Genomic DNA, 25,985 nt, shown 5'->3' on the forward strand with positions numbered 1-25,985 from the left:
CATTTGTTTTTGTTGTGCTCACCATGGAGTTGATTCAAATTACCAAACCTGTCATAATCCTAAAGGTAAACGTGAGTGGAATATTAGACTTGCACAAGTGTACACAGGTAACATCCTATACAATAGGCAGTGAGTGTCTTCACCTCAGATGTTGCTCGGATGTTAGCTTCCCAATGAAGTCAACACTAACACTTCCTGCACTGGCAGGTTAAGCTTCATTAGTCTGTCTGCTTTTTCTTTCTCTATACCCCTACCCCCTTCACATAGTCTGAATCACTAACTTGTTGGTTTTATTATTACGCTTATGCTATGAAATAAATACTGCTGCTGCTGCTGCTAAGTCGCTTCAGTCGTGTCCAACTCTGTGTGACCCCAGAGACAGCAGCCCACCAGGCTCCCCTGTCCCTGGGATTCTCCAGGCAAGAACACTGGAGTGAGTTGCCATTTCCTTCTCCAATGCATGAAAGTGAAAAGTGAAAGTGAAGTCGCTCAGTCGTGTCTGACTCCTAGCTACCCCATGGACTGCAGCCTACCAGGCTCCTCCATCCATGGGATTTTCCAGGCAAAAGTACTGGAGTGGGGTGCCATTGCCTTCTCTGGAAATAAATACTATGAGAGAAAATATATTAGGTTCTTGTAACTTCTATTTCCAATGGCCTGTGACTGTCTCTGGAATACAAGAGTAACTCAATATGCTTTTTGAATGTATGAAAGAATAAGTGAATGAAGGAAATGATTAATGCCCCATGACTCTGGGAGCAAAAATATAGAATCTGTGCCTGAAACATTAAAGAGGGGACAGGAAAGCTCAACAAATTCAGTTGTCATCAGCACAGAGAGGTTGATTGAGCATCTCCAGGAAACAGTCACAAATTCAGGCAGAACAATCCAGTTCCTTCCAGCTTCCTGAGAAGGATGTAAGCCTGACCATGAACAAGTCACTCCAAGAGCTTGTTCCATTCAGTCCCTGAGGAGTTTTTTTGGTTGTTCAGTCACCGATTTGGGTCCGACTCTTTGCAACCCCATGGACCACAGCACACCAAGCAGGACCCTGCTAATTCCTAGAGAGAAATCACTGTTGAACCTGACAGAATTCACAAGTCAGTCAGGGACTTCTATTCTTCCCTGGGGGCCCTCTGGGTGGTGACCGGAGCCAGAGACTAGGAACATAGGCCAGAATTTATGGATCCTTAAAGTCCATGCTCAGCATATACCTGAGAGAACAAGTATATGTTCTGTTCTGCTTCCTGCAAGAACATCTCCAGAAACTTTCAGATTCCACTTTTTCATTTCCTCTCAGAATGTACACAAGCAAAACTATAGTTTATCTCCCTTATTACAGAATAGACTGCAGTTGAAAATGCACACAGGCTTAAATGTTTGGAGATACAATAATCCTATGGTAGAGTACAATTTTTGAAAAAAAATATGAATAACATTTTAAAATGATTTTAAAAGATGAAATATGTTTATATGAACCAATTTTTTTCTTAATTGTAAGTTTAATTTTATTAAAGGAAACTTACTATGGGTCTTTGATTCACAATTAGGTATCTGAAAATCTTCTCCCTACCTTTACTAAAAGATAGCAACCAGGATAATGTGATGCATATATTTAAACCACAAACACTTAATTTCCTCTTATTATTATATATATGGCATATTATTGTATCAAATCCTATGAAATAACAGGCTTCACTACAAAAGTATTTTTCTGCCAAGCTCTCTTCAGAGCCCCCTTAATCTCATTGCTCCTGAGGCTGTAGATGAGGGGGTTCAACATGGGGATCACCACCATGTAGAACACAGACACCACCTTGTTCTGGTCAGTTGAGTAGCTGGACTTGGGCATCACGTAAATGAACGTGATGGTCCCATAGAACACAGTGACTGCTGTGAGGTGGGACGTGCAGGTGGAGAAGGCTTTGTGGCGCCCCTCGGTGGAGTGCATCCTCAGGATGGTGATGAGGATGTAGATGTAGGATACAGCTATGACAGTCACTGTGACCACAATGATGGAGCCAGCCGTAAATGAGGGGACAGCTGCAGGGATACTGATGTCAGAACAGGAGAGTTCAACCAAAGGAGCAAAATCGCAGAAAAAATGATTGACTTTATTTGGTCCACAGAACTGTAAAAAATAGAAGGAAATTGTAAAGGAGGAGGCATTGAAAAAACCACCTATGTAGGCCACTATGAGTAACTGAATACAGACTTGTGTGGACATTTTCGTGGAATAAAGCAGTGGGCTGCAGATTGCTATGAAGCGATCATATGCCATGGCAGCCAGAAGGATGCACTCAGTTGACCCAAAGAAAACAGCTGAACCAAGCTGGATGGCACATCCAGGATAGGAGATGGTATTTTTCTCCACCAGGAAGTTTACAAGCATATTGGGTGTAACAGAAGATGAATAGCCCATGTCAGCAATGGCCAAGTGGCTCAAGAAAAAATACATAGGATGATGGAGCTGAGACGAGATTCTGATAAGAATGATTGTGCTGAGATTCCCACATATGGTCACCAGGTAGATACAGAGGATGATCATGAAGAGGATGATTCGAAGGACTGGATCATTTGTTAAGCCCAGTAACATGAACCCTGTCATTGTAGTATCGTTCCTCTGCCACAGGGAATCCATGAGATAAGGTAGCTGCTACCAAAATGAACCTATGATGAAACACTGCATTAAAGAAATTGTAAATTTGATGATTTTATTTTCTTTAGTACAGATATAGGGTGTGATTATAAATAAAGATATTCAAGAATCAGTGCATAGTTACATGCAGTTGTGAGACTATCTGGATTTTTTAAATTATTTACAGCAGAATTACAAGAAAACTTTCTTGAAATAATATCTTTTACCTTTTGTATCATATTGTGTCCAAAATGCATTTAAAGTGGATTTAAATTCATAGAACAAATATCACAAATGAGATAAAAAAAATCAATGAGTATAATTAAAAAATTAGAAAAGAAATGTGTAGGGTTTTATAATAGAGATTTGATTAATAGCTAAATTTTATTATTGGTTACTAAATTATAAGCATCAGTTTAAGCATTTTATATTTATATGCTTATAATTTAGTGTGTGTGTATATATATAGTCTATGCTTATAATTTAGTCTGGTATTTAGTATATCTATATAGTGGGTGTTTATAGTCTATTTTTCATAAAATATTAATTTTTATATTTTATAGGTGAGTGAATCTGAGGAGGCTATATAAGTTGTACAAGATCATATAGCAATTGATAGAGTCAAAATATGAAGTCCAAAAAAATCTGACTATAGTAACCACGCAATAAATAATACTGACTACAAAGTCCATTACACCTGGCAATGAGTGTATAACAGATTATCCTTTAAGCCTTCTGGCAGTTATGTATATCTCTTTTATACATAGTTATGTATTTCTAGTTAGTTATGTATTTCACAATATTTATCCCTTAAAAGTTTTTTAAAGGAGAAATAAAAATGTTCTTGATAGTATAACAGAAACCAATTTCAAATTAGGGTTGCGGATTTTTTAAATTAAAAAGATTATTAGGTAGTCTGAAATATTGATGTAATCACTATGCAAAAAGCGTGATTGATATAAGTACATAATTAAAATACATTTATTCAAACAAACCAAATTACTTCCTACTTTAGCAATGTTTTCTAATTGGACTTTTATAGAATGAAATATTTTCAACATAATCTATAACTGAATAAAGTGTGGTTCAAAATCTTAAGAATGATCACCTAGTTAGTGGTCCTCATTTCTGAAACTGCTGACTTAAGTCCTGAGCTTTACGTGATGTGTTATTCTCTTGAAGCTAAAGCAACAGATCCATAAACAAAATAATTCTTTTTACAAAAATAGATATAATATCCTTCAATTTTTTAATCTTCAATTGAAATCTTTAAATACCAGTAAATGCCCAAACATCTCTGGAGTAAATTTACTAGCATTATGTTGGAGTGCTGAGTTTGGAGAGTGTTGAAAGGCCATATGAATTTCCTTGTTATAGATCAGGAACAAAGGATCCTTGTTATGGACTATGCTTGAAACTGACTACACATGAAATTGATGGCAGAAACAGCTCCGCAGCTAACATTACCTACTAGTTGCTTGATTAAAACCACCCTGTTCCCCAACTCTAACTTGTGAATTCAGAGGCAACTTTAGGGAGTAGAATGTTCTCAAATAGTAAATGAAAATCAATACAACAGATTCATTAACAAAAGCTAAAATCTTACCTCCTGGAATAAGAATTCATCTTTCTGTAACAAATCATGGTGACTGTGATTATAAAGCTATCTTTAATTTTTGTTTGCCTTTGGGGGTAAATCTCTGAAGAATCTAGAGATTCTAATGTGAATTCAAAAGCAACGTTGAAATGTCATTATGTTCCATAGTGAATACTGAACAGTTCAATTCACACACCAAAGCAACTAATATTTCAAGAGTCTTTCAATTCTCAAGTGGTCAATTTATTCTTTTGCTTCTATTGAGATAGTTATACATGCTTCTATAACCTTCATTTAATAATTTACTAGAAAGTACAACACAATAAATTGTCTTAGAGATAAATTCCAGATTTTCTTTGATATTTCCAATTAAGAAATAGTACTAAATTTCAGGTATAAAAAGATAATTTTAGATTTATCCATTCAATATATGTTTTTGATAAGTAACTATGTTGATACTTATAAGACATGCTATTAACTACTTTGGGATAATATGTTGTAGAATATGGAAAGTTGAATTTTAAATAACAAAAAAAATTGAACATGTGTATTAATTATATCAAAAGTAAAAAAGCAAAAGCTTTAAAAGTCCTCTAGAGAACTACAAAGTAAAGGGATGGCTTCCAGATAAGAAATAGTCTCTCACTGTCAGTAACCTTAAAGCAATCCCTTTCTGAGTAGTACCTTTTGAGTAGATGGATAGTAGCACAATACAGGTATTTTCAACCCTAATATTCAATCCCAAGTTAATTATCTTGCTAATCCTAAATCTGTTATCTCCTATATCAGCCTCTGAGGCTTCGTTTTTGAGGAACTGGGATTTGCCATCAATGAAATGGTAAGAACAATCAATCATTCAGGGCTCACTTTTGCTAAGAACTGTGCTTAACAATTTTCACATATTTAATTCTCTTGACAATTTTATGATGTAGGTACTTTTATTATCCTCATTTATCAGATAAGAGAACTGACACTGATGAACTCAAGCAACTTGTACTGGATGGTTCTGACTCATATTGATAGTTTCCCACTTTCAGTGCTACTGACTAACAGCTTCACTTTAATGCTTGCTCCATTCCTTCTCTGAAACCCAAGACCTTCTAGGAAGGCATTAGAAGTCTGCTCAGTCCAAAAACAAGTGCCTCCCAGATATGGAAGAAGCTATGGCCCCAGGGGCAACTCCAACCAGGGGAGGCTAGGATTCATTACATAGACATTCTTTTCCTGTTCCTTATATGGTCATTTCTAAAAAAGAATCTCTGGGTTTGCACACATCCCTAGGAAATCAAGCCACTGTCGCCATAGCAGGACCTTTGTATACAAGCAGGAGGAGCAAGACTTCAAGGAGAGAATGGAAGTGTCTGATTTTCAAAAATGAATGAAGAGAATCTAAAATGAGAAACTGGTTAAATATAAAAAATATTGTATTCCTCTTCAGTTCAGTTCAGTTCAGTCGCTCAGTCATGTCTGACTCTTTGCGACCCCATGAATCGCAGCACGCCAGGCCTCCCTGTCCATCACCAGCTCCTGGAGTTCACTCAAACTCATGTCCATTGAGTTGGTGATGCCGTCCAGCCATCTCCTCCTGCCCCCAATCCCTCCCAGCTTCAGGGTCTTTTCCAATGAGTCAACTCTTTGCATGAGGTAGCCAAAGTATTGGAGTTTCCGCTTTAGCATCAGTCCTTCCAAAAAACACCCAGGACTGATCTCCTTTAGAATGGACTTGTTGGATCTCCTTGCAGTCCGGGGGACTCTCAAGAGTCTTCTCCAACACCGCAGTTCAAAAGCATCAATTCTTCGGCGCTCAGCCTTCTTCACAGTCCAACTCGCACATCCATACATGACCACTGGAAAAACCATAACCTTGACTAGATGGACCTTTGTTGGCAAAGTAATATCTCTGCTTTTGAATATGCTATCTAGGTTGGTCATAACTTTCCTTCCAAGGAGTAAGCATCTTTTAATTTCATGGCTGCAGTCACCATCTGCAGTGATTTTGGAGCCCCCCAAAATAAAGTCTGACACTGTTTCCACTGTTTCCCCATCTATTTCCCATGAAGTCATGGGACCAGATGCCATGATCTTCGTTTTCTCAATGTTGAGCTTTAAGCCAACTTTTTCACTCTCCTCTTTCACTTTCATCAAGAGGCTTTTTAGTTCCTCTTCATTTTCTGCCATATGGGTGATGTCATCTGCATATCTGAGGTTATTGATATTTCTCCCGGCAATCTTGATTCCAGCTTGTGTTTCTTCCAGCCCAGCGTTTCTCACGATGTACTCTGCATATAAGTTAAATAAGCAGGGTGACAATATACAGCCTTGACGCACTCCTTTTCCTATTTGGAACCAGTCTGTTGTTCCATGTCCAGTTCTAACTGTTGCTTCCTGACCTGCATATAGGTTTCTCAAGAGGCAGGTCAAGTGGTCTGGTATTCCCATTTCTTTCAGAATTTTCCACAGTTTAACGTGATCCACACAGTCAAAGGCTTTGGCATAGTCAATCAAGCAGAAATAGATGTTTTTCTGGAACTCTCTTCCTTTTTAATTCCTTTAAAATACATAAAACTTACCGAAACAAAAAAAGTAATATTGTCAAGTGGGGTCTTTATGAATAGAGACGTAAGACATATGTCTGACAAGTATAGCATTAAAGGTGGAAGGTGGAAAATCAGCGTATAGGATTGCAGGGTCTCCATATTTTGTGTGAATTACTACATTATTGGGGAATCTCTGGTGGCTCAGAAGGTAAAGAATCTGCCTGCAATGCAGGAGACTCAGGTCCTAAGTAAACTGAATTTAGTTTATATATATTGACAACTGAATTTGGCAACATATATTCTTATCCTGAGAGTAACCCCTAAGCAGTATAATGCAAGAAGTATGCCAAAATGCCAATGGAAAGATTTAAGTGAAATTTTTATAATTTAAACAACCCAAAAGAAAGCAGGAAAGGAGAAGAGAGGAATATCAGCACCAACAATAATACTGATAATGAGCATCTATGAAAATCTTTCAGCTAACATCATTCTTAATGGTAAAAGATTAAATTACTTTCACCTACACTTGGGAAAAAAAATAAGGAGGTTCACCATCACTACTTTTATTCAGCATTATACTGGAGGTCCCAGCTATTTATAAAAGACAAAAAAAAATTTTTTAAGTATATAGTTGAAACAGAAATAAGTGAAACTGCCTCCATTTGTAGATGTGTTCATGCAGAACATTCTAAGAAATCTATAAAACATGTACTGTAACTCATTTAGTAAGATCAGAGGATAACATTCTTAATATATAAAAGAAATATTATTTTTGTATACTCCAACAAACAATGGAAAGATTAAAATAAAAATATATTTCATAAAACATGTTAAAAACCATAGTATTTAGGAATAAATTTATGGAAAGCTATACAACACGTCTTCACTAAAATTTATAGAACAGCTGAGAGAAAGAAGATATAAATAATGGAGTGAGATATACCATGTTCATGATTGGAAGACACAATAAAATAAGTAAGTAAATAATAAGTAAGTAAAAAAAAAAAAAGTAAGGTGCCAGTTTTCCAAAACTTGATGCATGCATTCAATGAATATGGGTCAAAATTCTAGAAGGACAGTTTGTATAAATAGACAAGCTGATTCTACATGTGCGAACTAAACTGATTAGTGAAAGTTGTTTTGTTTTTTTTTTAATGAAGACAGTGTCTCTAAAACAGGACCTTAAACTGTAATTCATATGTGAGTGATTTACTGAGGAATGAGCTCAGAAGAAAACGTAAGGAGAGGGAGAGGCAGGACAGGTGTGGGGAGAAGCTGGATAAAGATGTGGGTTCTACTGAAGTGTAGCTTCAGTTTGAAACCATAGGAGCACTGAACCATGAATGACACAACAGAGCTGTCCTACCATATGACAACAGGGTGTTTTTGTCATTGTTGCTTTTAAATACTATATCATTAAGTTGTTGGCCATGGGGCACCATGGGAATGAGGGCATGCAGTTTCAGATATTTCGAATCAATTATATTCTTTTCAGCCACCAGTAAATCTCAAAAGAATATATTAGCAGCTGAGTCTCAAAGAAGTTGAAGTGTTCACTGGCCTGGTAAGGGAGATTGGGGAAAGGCACAAAACTCTCTGCCTAGCTTCAGAAAATCCCAATTTATTGCTATGTAGAGCTATCTGGATTGCAACACTACATCTGCTAGCATTGAGGTTCTGTGTCCAGTGGAGGTCATCCAAAGTGTCTCTCCTCATAGAACTCATACTTAATGACTGCAATTTCTCTCTGTTCTTATGCATCATTCAAGCAAGGGGCTTCTTAAAAATGAGGTAGCATTTATGCTGAACCTTAAAAAGAGTGGGCAAGAGTTTGAATGACTCAAATTAGAAGAAGCTATTCTTTTTTTTGACAGAACAGAGCACATAATGAGGAAAGAGCAAATATTAAGCAGAAGATAGCATGTTCACTGGTTTGTATTAAGTGTTGGATTGTTATTGGACATAAGAGATAAGACTTATTGGAGATAAGACTTAGTAGCACATTAGGTAGAAGGTAGTACAGATGATGAAGACCTTAAAGGCCAAGCTGATGGGAGAGGCAATTAGGAGCCATTTGTAGATTTTATAAATGTCAGTACAGTAACTGGGGATTTATATGAAATGGAATTTTCCTTCACAGCCAGGTCTTCTATAGAATAGTTGCCTCTAAGGGAGAAATCATAGTGTTTATGCTGTGTGTTAATTTTATATTTTGTTGTTGTTCAGTCTCTAAATCTTGTCTGACTCTTTGTGACCCTATGGACTATAGCACACCAGGCTTCCCTGTTCCTCACTATCTCTCAGAGTTTGCTCAAACTCATATCCATTGAGTCGGTGATGCCATCCAACCCTCTCATCCTCTGTTGCCCCCTTCTCTTCCTGCCCTCAGTATTTCTCAGCATCAGGGTCTTTTCCAGAGTCTGCTCTTTACATCAGGTGGCCAAAGTATTGGAGCTTCAGCTTCAGCATCAGTCCTTCTAATGAATATTCAGGGTTGATTTCCTTTAGGATTGATTGGTTTGATCTCCTTGCTGTTCAGAGGACTCTCTAGAGTCTTCTCCAGCACAATTCAAAAGCATCACTTCTTCGGCACTCAGCCTTCTATATGGTCCAACTCTCATCATACTTGACAACTGTAAGAACAGTTTTGACTATACAGACCTTTGTCAGCAAAGTGATGTCTCTGCTTTTTAATACACTGTCTAGGTTTGTCACAGCTTTTCTTCCAAGGAGCAAGCGTCTTTCAATTTCATGGCTGCAATCACCATCTGCAGTGGTTTTGGAGCCCAAGAAAATAGTTGGTAACTGTTTCCATTTTTCTCCTCATCTATTTGCCATGAAGTGATGGAACCAGATGCCATGACCTTTGTTTTTTGAATGTTGAGTTTCAAACCAGCTTTTTTCTCTCCTCTTTCACTTTAATCAAGAGGCTTTTGAGTTCTTCATTTTCTGCCATAAGGGTGGTGTCATCTGCATATCTGAGGTTATTGATATTTCTCCAGCTGTCTTGATTCCAGCTTGTGCTTCATCCAGCCTGGCATTTCACTTGATGTACTCTGCATATAAGTTAAATTAGCAGGGTGACAGTATACAGACTTTACGTACTCCTTTCCCAATTTTGAATGAGTCTGTTTTCCAGGTTCAGTTCTAACTATTGCTTCTTGACCTGCATACAAGTTTCTCAGGAGGTAAGTAAGGTGGTTTGGTGTTCCCGTCTCTTTAAGCATTTTCTACAGTTTAATGTGATCCAGATAAAAATCTTCTTTTTACTAATCTTCTTTTGAATGATTCTCCAGGTAATAACTTCTCATGGCATGCCATTCCAGTTGACCTGTGTATAGGGTAGTGTAGTTTTTAGGGACTTGGCAAATTTTCAGAATTATAAAAGAAATGGTATTGTGTAGTAAGTAAAATATGCCTGAGGGGATCATCTAAATCCCTAGGTTTATTTTTAGCAACTTGTTTCCATCACTTTGTTCTTCAGAATTGTAAGTATAAACATCATTACACTTATGTAGAACAGAATTTTAAAACATTTTTGGAGGACATCACATTGGGATCACAGAGCATAAGACTCCTGGTATCTAAAACAGTAGTCTAAGATAATGGTCTCCTGTGGCCAAAGGACTCTCATTAAAATCTTTATGGTACTGAGCTCCATCCTTAATGAATGGAGAAGATACTACCTTTTGTGTTAGGGAGACTAATTTCAGAGGGACTCATCACAGGCATTCAAAAGGAAAAATTGCTTTAAAAATTATCCCTGAAATATGAAATATTTGAAATCACAGAAAGTATTGCAGAAAGCCACATCTGAGATATGAGACTGTAAGTTCTTCCTCTAGCTTACTACTTCATGAATTTGAGAGACTAGAAGGTGTTTTTCCTTGTGTAGAACATGGACATTATAGGATTTTTTTTCTCTTTACAGTGATTATTCTGTATCTTCTAATAATCAAGTACCGGTAGATATTAATAGCCTGTTAGAAAATATTAAAATATGCGTATAGACAATCTAGGAAGTGAGAATGTTGAAAGTTCCTTATGCCTGGTAGAGTTGGAACCCAGGAAACAGTACTGGGGAAGCTTTGAAGAACTTCACAGTTCTGAATAGGATGCTGAATTCAAAGCAAAATCCAGATTAATAAAGAGAGTAGTGCTTGGGAAAAACAAACAGAAGGGATGAAAATATGTTACAGATTTTCTTCTCTCCAGTTCCTGCCAGGGCAATTGGGAACAATGAACATAGTATCATACTGGCATAATCTTCTATCATTACTGTACAAGAATTGTATGGGAAAAAGCCAAGAATTTGAAAAGAATCATCCAAGTCAAAAATTCTCAACAATAACTAGTGAGAAAGACTATACAGAGGACATGTACCCTCATATGCCAGAGATTTCTCTTCTTGGCAAGGCCTGCTAAGAACTTGTGGTAGATATGGGTAGAGATGTTCGATTTTGACAAAGCTACCCTGGAGAGTTCAATATGCCCCTTAGTAGATGACCACTGTTGTAGTTCAAGTGTGATTCGATTCAACAGAAATTGGGGTAGTACCTAACATGAGAAAATGCTAGTCTCATTCTCTTAGACTCTAAGCAAACGTTGTTGGCATTTTCAGAAGTTTGTTGTTTTTTTTCACCATCTTTATTTCAATTAAGAGAGCATGAAGAAAACTTATATACATGCATTCCCATTGCTAGGTGACAAGATTCTTAAAACTTTCCTGGGAGCAGCCTGTAACTTTAGTATGTGTGCACACAAAATACATTTTATTTATACATTTAAAAATGGATTATAGAGGAATTAGTAAACGAGCAATATAATAATAATGAGTGGCTTTCTGGAGAGGATGAAATTTCAATTTTTCCAATAGTCACTGAAATTACTCAAAAACCTACATTCACTAGATTTTAAACTGGTCTCTGCCTGTCTTAGTGTAGGAGGAAGGAGGAAATTAAAACAAAATTTCATCTTAATAAAATGACATGTGAATCTAGTAGAAATGACTAACACAGCCGGGAGATTTAGGCAGGCTTTCTGTGGGACAGTGCCATTGGAACTGTATTTTCAAGAGTGTTAGCCCTCTATCAGGCAGGAAAGTTCAGGAAGGATATTGCAGATTAGAGAAAATAATGTGTGCAAATTAGAAGCCTTGAAGGACATGTATTTGGGAAACGGGAATGTTCCCCATCTAGGGCAACAGGAGATGTGGCTGGACAGGTTAAGACCTTGAATGCCATGCTAGGGCACTTGCAATGAGGGTAGGCCTAATAATCAAGTAGCCCCGTAAATGGGTCTCCAGATAGTCACTGCCTTGCGGTGTAAATATTATCCATGTACACTTACCAGCTGTATTGCCTTTGGCAAACTAACTCTCTAAGCTATCCTTTTTTCACCAGCTGCTGCTGCTGCTAAGTCGCTTCAGTCATGTCCGACTCTGTGAGACCCCATAGACAGCAGCCCACCAGGCTCTGCCATCCCTGGGATTCTCCAGGCAAGAACACTGGAGTGGGTTGCCGTTTCCTCCTCCAATACATGAAAGTGAAAAGTGAAAGTGAAGCTGCTGAGTTGTGTCCAACTCTTTGCGACCCCATGGACTGCAGCCTACCAGGCTCCTCCGTCCATGGGATTTTCCAGGCAATACGGTCATATTAATAGCATTTATCTCTTAGGATAGCGAAGAGGATGTATGAGATAGCATCACCAACTCAATGGACAGGAATTTAAAGAAACTCTGGGAGATAGTGGACGCCAGAGGAGCCTGGTGTGCTGCAGTCCATTGGGTCGCAGAGGCAGACATGACTTAGTGACTGAACAACAGCAATAACTGAAGCATGCAATGAAGTTTAGAAGTTATTAGAATTAGCACGTTTGTAAGAAAAGGATATATGAAACATGTTGAAAATGAGAAGATATATAACATAATCATATATTTGATAGAGAAAATGTGGTAGGTGCTGAACGATAGATCTAGATGATGGAAAAAGTAGAGACTGGTAAAAAAAAAAAAAAAGAAACACATGAGTGATGGAATAGAAAGAAGACATTTTTTAGTTAGGATCCTGGAATCTAGAAAATGTGGATAAAAAGAGAAGGTGAGGAATCAAAGTAATTCAAGTTAGGGCCCGAAAACTTAGTAAAAGTCTAATAGAAGTAAAATAGGGGAGGAGAAACTGAGGCAGAGGGGACACCATGTGCAAAGGTGCAACAGCAATATGGATCATGATGTGTTTGGTAAATAGAGGGCAACATGGTCTGGTTTGAGCGTAGGGTAGGCAGAGGGATGTAGCAGAAACTAGGCCAGGAGCAGTGCCTTGGGATCCATTTGTGATGAGCATCAAATAGCATGTTGGGGTATTTGGATTTCCTTCTATAAGGAATATGCATCTATTCACTGCTTTTGACACTATTAGTGATATATTCATGGCAACCCTCTCCAGTACTCTTGCCTGGAGAATCCCAAGGATGGAGAAGTCTGGTAGGCTGCCATCTATGGGGTCGCACAGAGTTGGACATGACTGAAGCAACTTAGCAGCAGCAGCAGTGATATATTCTGTATTTGGAAATCTAACAACAAGTCACAATGTGGTAAATAAAATGAAAACACAGGGAACTTGTGACAAATAACCAACTAAGGGAGCACCATATACACTCTGTGGGATAGGTCCAGGAAAATAACGGGTAATTAAAAAAAAAAAGGTGATAAAGATGTTGGCAAACAAGTCATCTGGAATTATGAAAATGGAGAAGGAGTAAAAAATGGAATCTCATGGTAGCTCTCTGGTGTCGGTAACTAACTCAAATAGGAAGTACGGGAGGGAACTCTGACATGTATGGGAAATGTGGCCAATTCTGGTTTGAAAATCTTACATTCAATACTTTGAGGACATTTTGGCCTGGAAATGTGCCAAAGCAAATTGGAGCTTTCTATATAATAGAAGTCAGAATTGGAGAGTCATACAAGGTAAGTGATAGCTAAAGCAATAAAATTGAAAAAGTTTCCTTTAGAGGTAAATAGACAAAAAACTTCAGAGGAGAGTGGAGTGGTCACAAAGACAAGCCATTTGGGTCTAGGAAGATTGCTTGGGTAGATGAGTTTCCCACCTTAGAGTCCTTGAATTGGTTGTGAACCACGCGGTTAATGCTCTCTCCCCTAATCTTTACCTGCTGGTTGCTTATTGCCATTCTGTTCTCCATTTAAGCATGTTACCTCCTCAGAGAGAGTGTCCCAAACTCCACAAACCAAAGTAGCCATTCACTCTCACATCACAGAGATCCTATGTGTCTGGTTACGTTTTGTGTTTCTCATGTACAACATTGTCTAGCCCGTTGTATTCATTTAGTCAATATGTGTTGAACAAATGCATGACTTCCATATTCACTTAACCACTCTACAACTCACTTGATCTTTTATAAAATCAGAATGAAAAATTCCAAACACAGAGATTTGTGAGGACTACATGAAGTAGCTTTCTCTCTGTCTCATGTCTGACACATTATGGGTAATAGGTGGGTGCTGGTCACCTAGCCTGACTCCTGTTGTATTATATCCCCATAACTACAATGCAAAAAGAAAATGGTAACTCTTCAAATGGCAAAATATGTGTTAGTCCTACAGAATAATTTCTAGCTAGTGTTTCTCTATTTCTCTTGTACCCTTCTTTTTCCACCACTGATTCCTTACTATTTTTCTTCCCCATTCCCTTTAACAATGACTGAAGTTAAAATCAAAATTCTATGGAGAGTTTTAATGTCACGTTTCTCCCCTTACCTCTTTTGAGATCAAATGTTTAATGAAAAATTGAAATAGAAATATGATTTGCCAAATTGATCTGAAGAATTTGAGTTTATTCCATTCAGGTCTGCACTTCCAAGCAGACCACATAACAAGTACATCTGCTAGAAAATGCCCTGGAGGTTTTGCTAAAAGAGTCAAAATTTTATTAGAACATTATTACCAGAATATGCCACTCTAAATTAGACAGTGCCTTCAGAATCATTTTGACTCCAAGCTAGTCCATTAATATTATGTTGGGCATCTGGGAAAGAACTTCAATGAGAAATTAAGAAATTTGAAAATTATTGTGTCTTAAGAAGTAATGATATTATATATCTCAAGCTCCAAATGTTAGTGTGGTTAGAAACTCTGCAGAAATTACAACATGTTAAATTCATTTATGTGGTCAGATCATTGGCACATTGTGACTTTTAGTGCACTGATGAAAAGATTCTTTGAAGGGAAAGTCAGAAGTCTTTTGGATAATTTCACTCATCTCCCTAATTCTTTAAAAGTTTAATATTTATTTAAAGTGATTTCAATGATTGAATTATTTTATTCATTCAGCCAATAGTTTATGAAGCACCTGTGAGTACCAGATTAACATTATATCTCAAGAAGCATTGAATACAATCAATAAATCCTGTGGATGCAAACAAAGAAATTTTATTCATATTTTCCTCTTACATGCAGATATAGTTTGGAAAAGAGAGATTAGAATGGCTTTGTGAGTATAATTCAAGAAGATATTTGGGCTCACTGTATGTCATTAATACAGAGTCCCATACTAGAATCATTCTCACTACTCTACTTTCTGAACTTGACTTCAGTCAACTGCCTTTAGAATCATTGTCTCAGGCTCTCTCATGAAGAGGTGCCTTGAAGTTCAGGTTCCCTTGATTACAGTCTAGGTGACATCAGTCCATAAGGATAGTTTATACTCATCTCAGAGTCTTCGTTTCAACAACCCTCCACCTTTAAAAGAGAGTTGCTACGTGCACCAGGAAGATGGACAATCATACCACAGTGAGGACATTCCTTCTGTGGGGATTTTCCAGTTTCCCGGACCTGCAAGATCTCTTCTTTGTGATGGTTTTCTTCTCCCATGTGACCATTCTAGCTGCAAATGTGTCCATAATGGTGGCTGTCAAGCTCAGTCACAGCCTTCACACTCCCATGTACTTTTTCCTCTGTGGCCTCTCCTTTTCAGAAACCTGTACCACTATGGTAATCATCCCCCGCATGTTGGTGGACTTGCTATCAGACAGTAAGTCCATTTCTGTTTTTGAGTGTGCCACACAGATGTTTTTCTTCTTTGGCTTGTCAGGCAATAACTGCTTCATCATGGCCGCCATGTCCTATGACCGTTACACTGCTATTCACAACCCACTGCACTACTCCATCCTCATAACCCGGAAGATCTGCTTTCAGTTAATGAGGGCTGCGTGGTTGGTTGGGTCCCTGGTTTCTGTGTGCATTGTCACCATTGTATTCAACTTATCTTTCTGTGACTCCAACACCATCCAGCACTTCTTTTGCGACATCTCGCCTGTGGTCTGCCTTGCTTGTGACTATACTCTGTCTTATGAAATGGCTATTTTTGTGCTCTCTGCCTTTGTATTGGTGGGCAGCTTTATTTTAATTATGATTTCCTATGTCTTCATTGGGTCCATGGTTATGAAGATGCCTTCTGCCAAGGGGAGGTATAAGGCCTTCTCCCCTTGCTCCTCCCACCTCACTGTGGCGTGCACACACTATGGATTTGCCGGCTTTGTCTATCTGAGGCCCAAGAGCAGTGACTCATTCCGTGAAGATATGCTGATGGCTGTGACGTATACAGCGCTGACACCTCTGCTTAATCCCATTGTTTACAGTCTAAGAAACAAAGAAATGCAGATTGCCTTAAGAAAGATAGTAGATAGTGCAAATACGTTCATCCTTCAGATGGTAAATAAAAGAACCCTGGACATTTAAAAATTACAGACTGATGGAAAATAAAAATGGGAAAATTGATGCCAAAACTCAGTCACTGTGCACTGGTACCAAATCAAATCTTGGAGAAGAGTTTTGGATGAAAAAGAAAAGAATTGCTTTATTACTTTGCCAGGCAAAAGGGGACATAGTGGACTCAATGGCCTTAAAACTGTGTGTCCTGACCAATGGGGATTTTATAAGGAGTTTTATGGCACTGTTTCAAGGGTGAAGTTGTTGATAGGAATTAAAATGTGTGCAGGGCTTGCATTCCTTTAATCTGGCCTCATTTGGTCTCCCATTGAGCTTCTGTGGTTCTCAAGGTTATCAAACTGTGACCTTCTTTCTGGAATAAATAATATGTCATCAAGTAGTTAATATTTTTCATTTGTTGGAGATTTTAGCTCTGCAGAAGAGCTCAAAAATATTGTTATGTGTATCCCTTGAGCTGGTACCAGGATTCTCCCAAGGCTGCACTTTTGTTTCTTGACTTCTCCTCCCTTGCTTTTGTATCTCCTCCTTTTCCTGATTAGCAACTGCTTGAACCTGCCATTTGGAACTCAGGGAAGGTTGTGGAGGCTGAAGCCTATTCCCAACAAACAAGAAACAGGGGACACAGAAAGGTTTCTGTGCCTGTGAGCCCCACAGGGTCCTGCCTGGTTTCAAAATCAGAGTGCTTCCAACAAAATAATCTCTTTGTGTACAAAGCATTTAACATATTATAGAATTAACTTATATGCCCCGGCACCACTATTATTCTAAAAGAAAGAGGATACCGTTTTAAAATAGTTTTTTAATTTTTTATTTTATAATTTTATTTCATTTTACAGTAGGTCCCTGTTGGTTATCTATTTCAAATATAGCACTATGTACATGTCAATCCCAAATTCCCAATCCATCCCTACTCCCCACCTGCCCCCTCTGGCAACCACAAGTTTGTTCTCCAAGTCTGTGAGTCTGCTACTGCCTTGTAAATAAATTCATTTGTATCACCTTTTTTTTTTTTAATTCCACACATTTTTAAAAAGTTTTAAAATACATGTATGTGTGCATCTTTGTATGTATGTGTCTCTGTATGTGTGTGCATATATATATATATATATATATATATATATATAAATGATTCAAAACATGTTTGGAACACAGTATTTTCAAAATAATAGTTGGATGAATATTTCTGTTTATGGATTGTAGTTTTCATGTCAACTCCCAGAAATTTTTGAAAGTCCCCTATTTTGAGCATTTTCTCCTTTTTTAAAAAGGTTTACAGTTTATAGTTCTACATTATACATTGAAGTCCAAGATCTACTATGAGTAATGCTGTGTAAGGTGTGGCATTTAGGCCTGAGGTGGCTCCCCATCTATGGTTGTCCAGTTACTCCAGAACCTTTGTTGAAAAGATTTCCTTCTTTCATTGGACTGCTTCTGTACTTAAAAAAAAAAAAATGTTTGGCATACTTATGTAGGTCTTTTTCTAGATTTTTTGTTTAGCTTGATTTGATCAATGTATCTTTTCTTCCACCAGTACCACAGCATTCTGATGACTTCAACTGTATAATAAGTCTTAATATCAAGTAGAGCCATCTTCTACTTTTTTCTTTTATTTCAAAAATCCTACATATATTCTAAGAACTTTCTTCTTTAGTTATGTAAGCATTCAGTGCTGTAAATTTCCCCCTCAGCACTACTTTAACTTAATTTCACATGTTTTGATATGCTCCCTTTTTATTTTCATTCTATTTATTTTTAATTGCTAGAGTTCCATGTCTTCTTTTTATTATTTGCTTTCTATTTAGGGAACTTGCTTTTGCTATCATTTAAATGTGGTTTTGTTGGGGAAATTTTCTTTTCGTTTTCCTTCAACAAAAGTGTCTTTATTTCACCATCGTTTCTGAAGGCTTTTTCTGCCAGATGTAGAATTTACATTTGATTATTCTTTGGTTTTAGTACTTGAAAAATATGGCTTTTTAAAATAATAAGTAATGATATTTCCTCCATCAGTGCTTTTAAGATTTTTCTTTCTTTTAATTTTCAGAACTTTACTTATATGTGTTGTGGTATGGATTTCTCTGGATTTATCCTGTTTGAGTTTGCTCAACTTCCTACACCTGTACCTCTATATCTTTCATCAAAGTTGGAAAGTTTTCAGACTTCATTTCTTTAAGTATTTACTCAGTACCCCTTTCTCCTTTCCTCTAGAACTCTCAAAATATGAATGTTAGCTTGTTATTTTCCCACAAATCCCTGTAGATCTGAACTTTTTTTCCAATCTATTTTCCTTTTGTTTAGATCAGTTATTTATATTTATCTTTGTTAAAGTTTATTGATTCTATCATCTGTCATCTCCAGTAGACTATTGAGATCATCCAGCAAGTTTTATTTTTTAACTTCAGTGTTTGTATTTTCAGTTATGTCATTTTCACATTATTATTTTTCGACTTTTGTTTCTTTGCTGAAATTTTCTATTTTTAAAATTTGTGCCAAGGAAATTAATGGTTGCTTGTTGAAATATTTGTTTGAAGGCTGTTTTAAATCCTTAACAGATGATTTCTAGATTCTTTTCGTCTTGATGTGGACATACTATGTTTAATCTCACTGAAGTTTTTACTTTTCTGGTTCTTGGTATGATAAGTGATTTTTGACTATGTTATAGATATTTAGAATATGATTGTATTCTGGATCATATTCCAGATTTTTTTGGAGGAAGTCTCCTGTTGTGTTGTTGCTATAACACCAGGTGGGTGTGTATGTGTTTCTTCAATTTCCTGCTGAGCACTCCTGACACAGCTCTGGCAAAAATGGAGTGCTGACTCCCACCGCCTACTTGTAGATGAGTGAGACGTAAGTTCAGCTTTCCCCACTGCATGCTGTCTCCTTCCCAGTGAAACTGTGACACCAACTTGCAGTTATTTCAGTCAAAAATTATATTGAGTTCTTGTATTACAGAGAACATCATAAGCCATTAGACATGTAAATGACAAGCATCCAATGTATCTGCCCTCATAGAATTTATCTGATAGCAGAGAAATGATAATAAAATCATCAAGTTAGTGATTCAGACAATTTGAAGGGGATAGTGTCATGAAGAAAGAAGAAAAAGAGCAATGAAGCTTAACATGCCAGGGCAGGAAGTGTCAGTTCAGGCCTCTTTGGAAAGATAACATCTGAGCAAGGATGGAGGAGGTGAGGATATCACCTGTTGTATATGGTGTTACCTGTGTACATTTGTGCAAATCTAATCTTCCACTCACATGCATACAATTTACCTTTACCTTTGAGATTTCTGCTCCAATTATGGCAGGTTTAGTAATTTGAAGCAATCATATAGTGAACACAACTAAAACAAATGATAAGGTGTTTAAAATCTCTTAAGTAGAGGTTACAAGATAATAAGGAATTGCTTCCTCAGGAACTGTGAGAACCCAGAGAAATAAACCTAACACTCACATATGCTTATCAACCCAGGTTTGCATTTAGTGGTGTCTTGGGAGGGGAGGAATATACTTCAAGATGGATAAATTTTACATATATCCTTAGGATAAGAGAAATACGCAGTGACCAAGTCTTGAACAGATCTCTCAGATCCCTGGAGATCTAGAGAGTCTCAAGCCTTGAACTTGAATATAAGATGGTCAAGGACAGGTGGTTCCTCTTGGTGAACTGAATAAACCAACAACTCAAACCTGTTTTTGCTGCTGCTGCTAACTGAACAATTAATATGATAACACATACATACTGAAAAATAATGAACAGCACCAAGGAAGTAACTAAATACCAAACATACGGTGGGCATCAGTGGAGACAACAGAAACAGAATCATTAAGATTTAAGATATGGGAATCAATAGACACAGACTATAGTATTATTTTATTTAAAAAGATAAAATACAATTTGAAAACATATAATCCCATAAAACCAAAAATGATGACTTTGTAATATGCAAAAGAACCACATGGAACTTCAAAAGTGAAAAATTTGCCATGCCAGTGTGTGTACCAGGCATTCATTTCTCTTTGGTGAAGGTAATCTTCACAGTTCTTCACTGTGACTCCCAAGAGACATCACTGGCAGAAGACCCATCCTACCTGGCAAGCCTCATGATCATAACTGGGATCATATATTTATAATGCTGCCAGATACAGTCTCAGAGTCCCTGAAAGAATTATTTCAAGTTATCAGAATCACTGCACTCTGAAAAGCCTAAAAAATATATTTCGTATATTCTCCTCTCAGTCCACGTTCATTTTACAATTAAAGAATCATTCTTTTTTACAGTGTTGCATGTAACACAGCTGACATTTCATTTTTGTCAGGATTTAGGGGAAATAGAAAGTTCACAGTGATTAACTTGAAACCATGAAGCCACAGTCACAAACAAGCATTTCATTTCAATTACCTCCAACGATTTCTTCTCCTTTGGAATCTAGTTTTCTCTGTGCCGCTGGCCACAGACAACTACTGATATGCTTTCTGACAATACAGATTAGTTTCCTTTTCCTGTAAATTTAGAAAATACAAATCATATTATATACACACTGTTGTGAATGACTTCTCTCAGCATAATTATTTTAAGATTCATTGTAATGAGTATCACCATTTTATTTCTTTTTATTGGCAAGTAGTATTTCACTGTATAGATGTACCACTTACTTTAATCCCATCACCAGTTGGTGGGAATTGTTTCCAGTTTGCAGCTATTGTAAATGAGACTGATATGAACATTTGAGTTATTTCTGTGTGAATATATTTTCTGATTTGTCTTAGGTAAACATTTAGGAGTGAGATTGCTGGAGATAGGGTGTTTATCTTTAAAATTTTTCAAACCATTTTCCAAAGTGATTGTATTATTTTACACTCCCATTTATGATGTTAAGAGCCCTAATTGCTTCAGTATATTACCAGCATTTAGTATTATTAGTCCTCTTTAAATGTACCATTTAATGGGTGTGTAGTGGTATTTGCTTATGCTGTTGATTTTTGAATTTTGATATAGAGTCACTTTCTCAATCTTTTAACATATGCATTGTGCATTTCAGGTTATCTAAGAACATTTTGCCTAACACTACTCATGAATAGTTCTTCTGTGCTTTTTTCCAAAACTCTAACACTTTGCATTATGATCTATGCTCCATTTTGAGAGTATTTTTGTATAGATGTGAGGGTTAGGTTGAAGTTTGCTTAGTTTGTCTGTCTTTGTCCATGAAAGTCCAATTATTCCAACACCATTTATTGAAAAGATTGTCCTTTCTCCATTGATTGCTTTTGTACATTTGTTTAAAATCAGTTGGTTGTACTTGTGTGGACTTAATTCTGAATTTTACTCTATTTTGTTAATCCACAAATTCATCACCTCCTATCCCCATACTAGTACTACACTGTCTTGATTATTGTTGATAAGTAGTGAGTCTAAATTCAGGCTGTGTCATTCTTTCTAAAAATAATTATATTGGGCTGTTCCTTTGCTCTTCATTTAAATTTTAAGATCAGATTGTCTAACTATAAAGAATCATGCTGGAATTTTGATAGCAATTGCATTAAACCTATGGATCAATTTGGGAAGAAATGACGTCTTTGTCATGTTGAGTCATCAAATTTGAGTCATCAAATTCATAAGTATTGTATTTCTCTCTATTCATTGCGAACTTTTTTGATTTCTTTCATTAGCATTTTATAGTTTTCAGCATACAATCTTTTGCTATTAAGTGCAATGTAAGTTGAAGGCTTTGCTCCAAAGATCAGGAACAAGATTAGGACACGTACTCCCATTCCTCATGTCTCCATTTTAAACATTGTATTTTAGATACTGGCTAGAACAATAAAAAGTAAAAACGAACCGAAGACCTAAAATTTTTCAGGAGCAGAAAACCCACTAGCCTTCATTTGCAAGTGATTGTAGAAATATTTAAAAAAAGCAATTTTTAAAAAGTGACTAAATTAATTTAGTTTATCAGAGTCACAGCATACAAGGTCAATATATGAAAATCAACTCTATCATAGACAACAAGCAGCTGAAAATAATAAAATTTAAAAATTAGCACCATTTATAATAATGCCAAATGTTAAGATGTCAATTCTCACCTAAAGTTATCATAGATTGAATGCAACAGCAATAAAAAGTTTAGTTTTGCTTTTTAGAAATTCACAAGCATTATAAAATTCATAAGGAAAAAATGGACCTGGAGAAGTTCAAGAAAATTTGGAAAAGGAAAATAGATTTGCACATTACACATTACCTAATTTCAAGCCTTATAATAAAGCTGCAGTAATCAAGACATGCAGTATTACCATAATGGATAAGCACATAGATAAATGGAATAGAATAGAGTTCCTGAAATAGATTCATACATTTTACCTGGTTAATTGGCTTCTTAAAAGAAAAGATAATGGAGGTTAATGGAGAAAAGTATAAACTTTTCAACAAAGTGTGTGAGAATAAGTGAACATTCATTAAATAAGCAAATACCCAGAAGACCTCAATACTTATTTCACACATAAAACAAAATTTTAATGAGATCTTAGAGTGAAATGTAAACCAACATTATGAAATTTCAAAGAAAAAAAAGACAAAATTTTATTGACATGAAAGTCACTCAGTCGTGTCCAACTCTGTGACCCCACGGACTATACAGTCCATGGAATTCTCTAGGCCAGAATACTGGAGTGTAGGTTAATACACTCTAGGCCAGAATACTGGCTGTAGGTTAACCCACCTCATTAGAATTGACTCAAATGAGTTCACAGCCTATTATACAGAGTGAAGTAAGTCAGAAAGAGAAAAGCAAATATCCTATATTAACACATATATATGGAATCTAGAAAGATGGTACTGATGAGCCTATTTGTGGGTTGCAATAGAGACACAGATATAGAAAACAGACTTATGGACACAGGCAGGAGAGGGTGAGATGAATGGAGAAAGTAGCATGGAAGCATATATACTACCATATGTAAAATAGATAGCCAATTGTATATATGTACCACAACATCTTTATCCATTCATCTGTCAGTGAACATCTGGGTTGCTTCTATGTCCTACCTATTGTAAATAGTGCCGCAGTGAACACTGGGGTACATGTGTCTTTTTCAGTTTTGGGTTCCTCAGGGAACCCAAATGCCTAGAAGTGATATTTCTGGGTCATATGGTAGTTTTATTCTAGGTTTTAAAGGAATCTCCATACAGTCTTCCATAGAGTCTGCATCAGTTTACATTCCTACCAGCAGAATCAGCAAGCACAAGTGCCCAGACACCCCACGCCGGTTCTTCAACAAAACAGAAACTCAATGCACACTAGCAGACAGGCTGCCCAAAGCTATATGAAACCCATAGACACCCTAAAGCTACTACTGGACATGACACTGCCCACTGGTAGACGAGCTCCAGCTCCATTGACCAGAACACAGGCACAAGTCCTCCCAACCAGGAAACCGTCACAGGACACTAACCAACTCCACCCACAGGGGACAGACTTTACACTTACGAAGAACTACCACCTTGAACCTTTCTTTCTCTCTCTCTTTTTTTTAATCACACTTTTTATTTCCCTTACGTACTTCTACCTCTATGTTGGCCTTCTGCAGTGCTGTGGATTTTTCTCTTAAAATTTTTTTTTCTTTTGAGTTTTTGTTCTATTTGCTTTTCTTATTGTTCCTTTCCTAGTGTAATTATTCCTTAATATGTAGAATGACTTTTTTTTTTTTAAAGTACAGACAATAGCAAGTGCTGGAAAAGATGCAGAGCAGAGAGAACTGAAATGCAATGCTGAAGAAAGGCAAAATGTTATTACCATTTAAAAAAAATTTAAATTCTTATAAACATACACCAACCATACTGCCCAGAAATTTCATTTCTGAGTATTTATTCAAGAGAAATGAAAATACACAAAGACCTGTATGGAGATCTTTTAGAAGCTTTATTCTTAATTGTCAAAATCTAGGAATTTCTCAAATGTCCATCATTAAAAGGACAGGCAAAAAGAAAAAAAAATGGTGGTACATTCATGCAGTAGCTATGTTTGAGAGGACCATAATGCAATCCAGACTCTCTATAACCTAGCCTTCACAATTTCCATGACATCATTCAAAATTACTAGCAAAAAAAAAGTGGGAATTGAGGTCCTTTGCTGGGAGCTGGGAGCTCCGCCCATGGCAAAAGTCATGAGGAAGGAGGCCCGACATACGCAAAGGTGGGATCGAGCCTCAGGAGTCCCCCTGGAAATTCTCGAGCATCTACCTCCAAAACCAGAGCCTGCCTACTTTACTACTTTGTGCTCTCACCTACACCTCTGACTTTATGGGGGGCTGTCCCCCACCTTCTCTTTCGGAGAAGGAGTTAACTTAGAGCTCCAGTTAATAATAATTCCTGGGCGTGACAGGAGTGTTTTAACCTACAAACTCCTCTGAAGGTTCTCTAGCCTGCCTGACAGGCTTGTCCGGTCACATGTGATTGCTCACAGCCTCCCAACTGTAAGAGGCACGAGATGCTTTAAACCTTCTAAAAACAGGTTCTTTAGAGAAGTTAGAAAACTATTAGTATAAGTATAGTGGGCTGATTAGAAATTGTATTGATGAAGGGTTTTTCATTTGTTGAGCCAATGTTCGCTGCTAAGTCTCCACATCCCCTGCCCTTACACACATTAATGAATATGTAGAAGAAATAAGTATTAACCTTTGATATTAATCACGTTAGACCTTAGGCTAAGCAAATTCTTTTCTTAATTAAAACCCACTACACCCTCACCCTATAGGAATGTAACTTTATCTGGTACCTTTGGAAGGTGGCATCTGTTTCAAAAATAATCACCCCTGGAGAAATAAGTGTTCTGATTGACTGACCACTGTCACAAGGAGAGGGTCATAAATTGTCAGCAGGCCCCCTGGCCTGAAGATGATGTAATACCCCTAAGACCTCTGTATACATTTGTATGAAGCACCTGACTTTAATAAAAAAACTGCTGACCCCGCATGACTTTTGTATAACATCTCAGTGTATAAAAACAGACCCTGGACAAATAAAAAATGGGATCAGTTCCTCGAAAGACTGGTCTCCCCATGTCCTTCTTTCTCTCACCTTCTGGCTGAACCCCCATCTGGAACATGGAGGCTCGTCAAGCCTACTAATTACACCTGGGCTTCTAAGATCTGACTGGGGAGGCCTTAGTGTCTCCTCTCCTTCGGGAGAATGGGAGGACGCCTGCAGCCTACGTAGGTGACATAAATTCCTTGCCTTGGAATTTTATTAGCTTTCCATGTAAACCAAGCTACTCAGCCTCTTTTCTCCACTGAATTTTCCTACTGAGCTATCCTTATTCTACTACTCTTTATATCTCTAATTAATATTTAATTAAAGCTATCGTATCCTGATTGCTGAAGCTGTCTCCCCTTCGAATTCCCTGGATCCACTGGGGATGGACCCCGGCAGTCCTTATTTAAGATAAAGGGTTGGAAAACAACCTCAAAGAAAGG

The 25,985-nt window shown here is 37.1% G+C and overlaps 2 protein-coding genes across 2 annotated transcripts; one reads left to right on the forward strand and one right to left on the reverse strand.

Moving 5' to 3' along the window:
* Positions 1-1,678: 1,678 nt before the first annotated feature.
* On the reverse strand, positions 1,679-2,734 carry LOC129628670 (olfactory receptor 502-like). The gene has a single exon (XM_055548154.1). It carries the CDS (start codon positions 2,639-2,641, stop codon positions 1,679-1,681), a length of 963 nt encoding a protein of 320 aa, XP_055404129.1. The 5' UTR covers positions 2,642-2,734.
* Positions 2,735-15,394: 12,660 nt separating this feature from the next.
* On the forward strand, positions 15,395-16,612 carry LOC129629005 (olfactory receptor 10T2-like). Its single transcript, XM_055548745.1, has one exon. It carries the CDS (start codon positions 15,561-15,563, stop codon positions 16,524-16,526), a length of 966 nt encoding a protein of 321 aa, XP_055404720.1. The 5' UTR covers positions 15,395-15,560; the 3' UTR covers positions 16,527-16,612.
* The last annotated feature ends 9,373 nt before the right edge of the window (positions 16,613-25,985 follow it).

The sequence above is a fragment of the Bubalus kerabau genome, chromosome 15 (genome assembly GCF_029407905.1).
Source record: "Bubalus kerabau isolate K-KA32 ecotype Philippines breed swamp buffalo chromosome 15, PCC_UOA_SB_1v2, whole genome shotgun sequence".
NCBI classification, from domain to species: domain Eukaryota; kingdom Metazoa; phylum Chordata; class Mammalia; order Artiodactyla; family Bovidae; genus Bubalus; species Bubalus kerabau.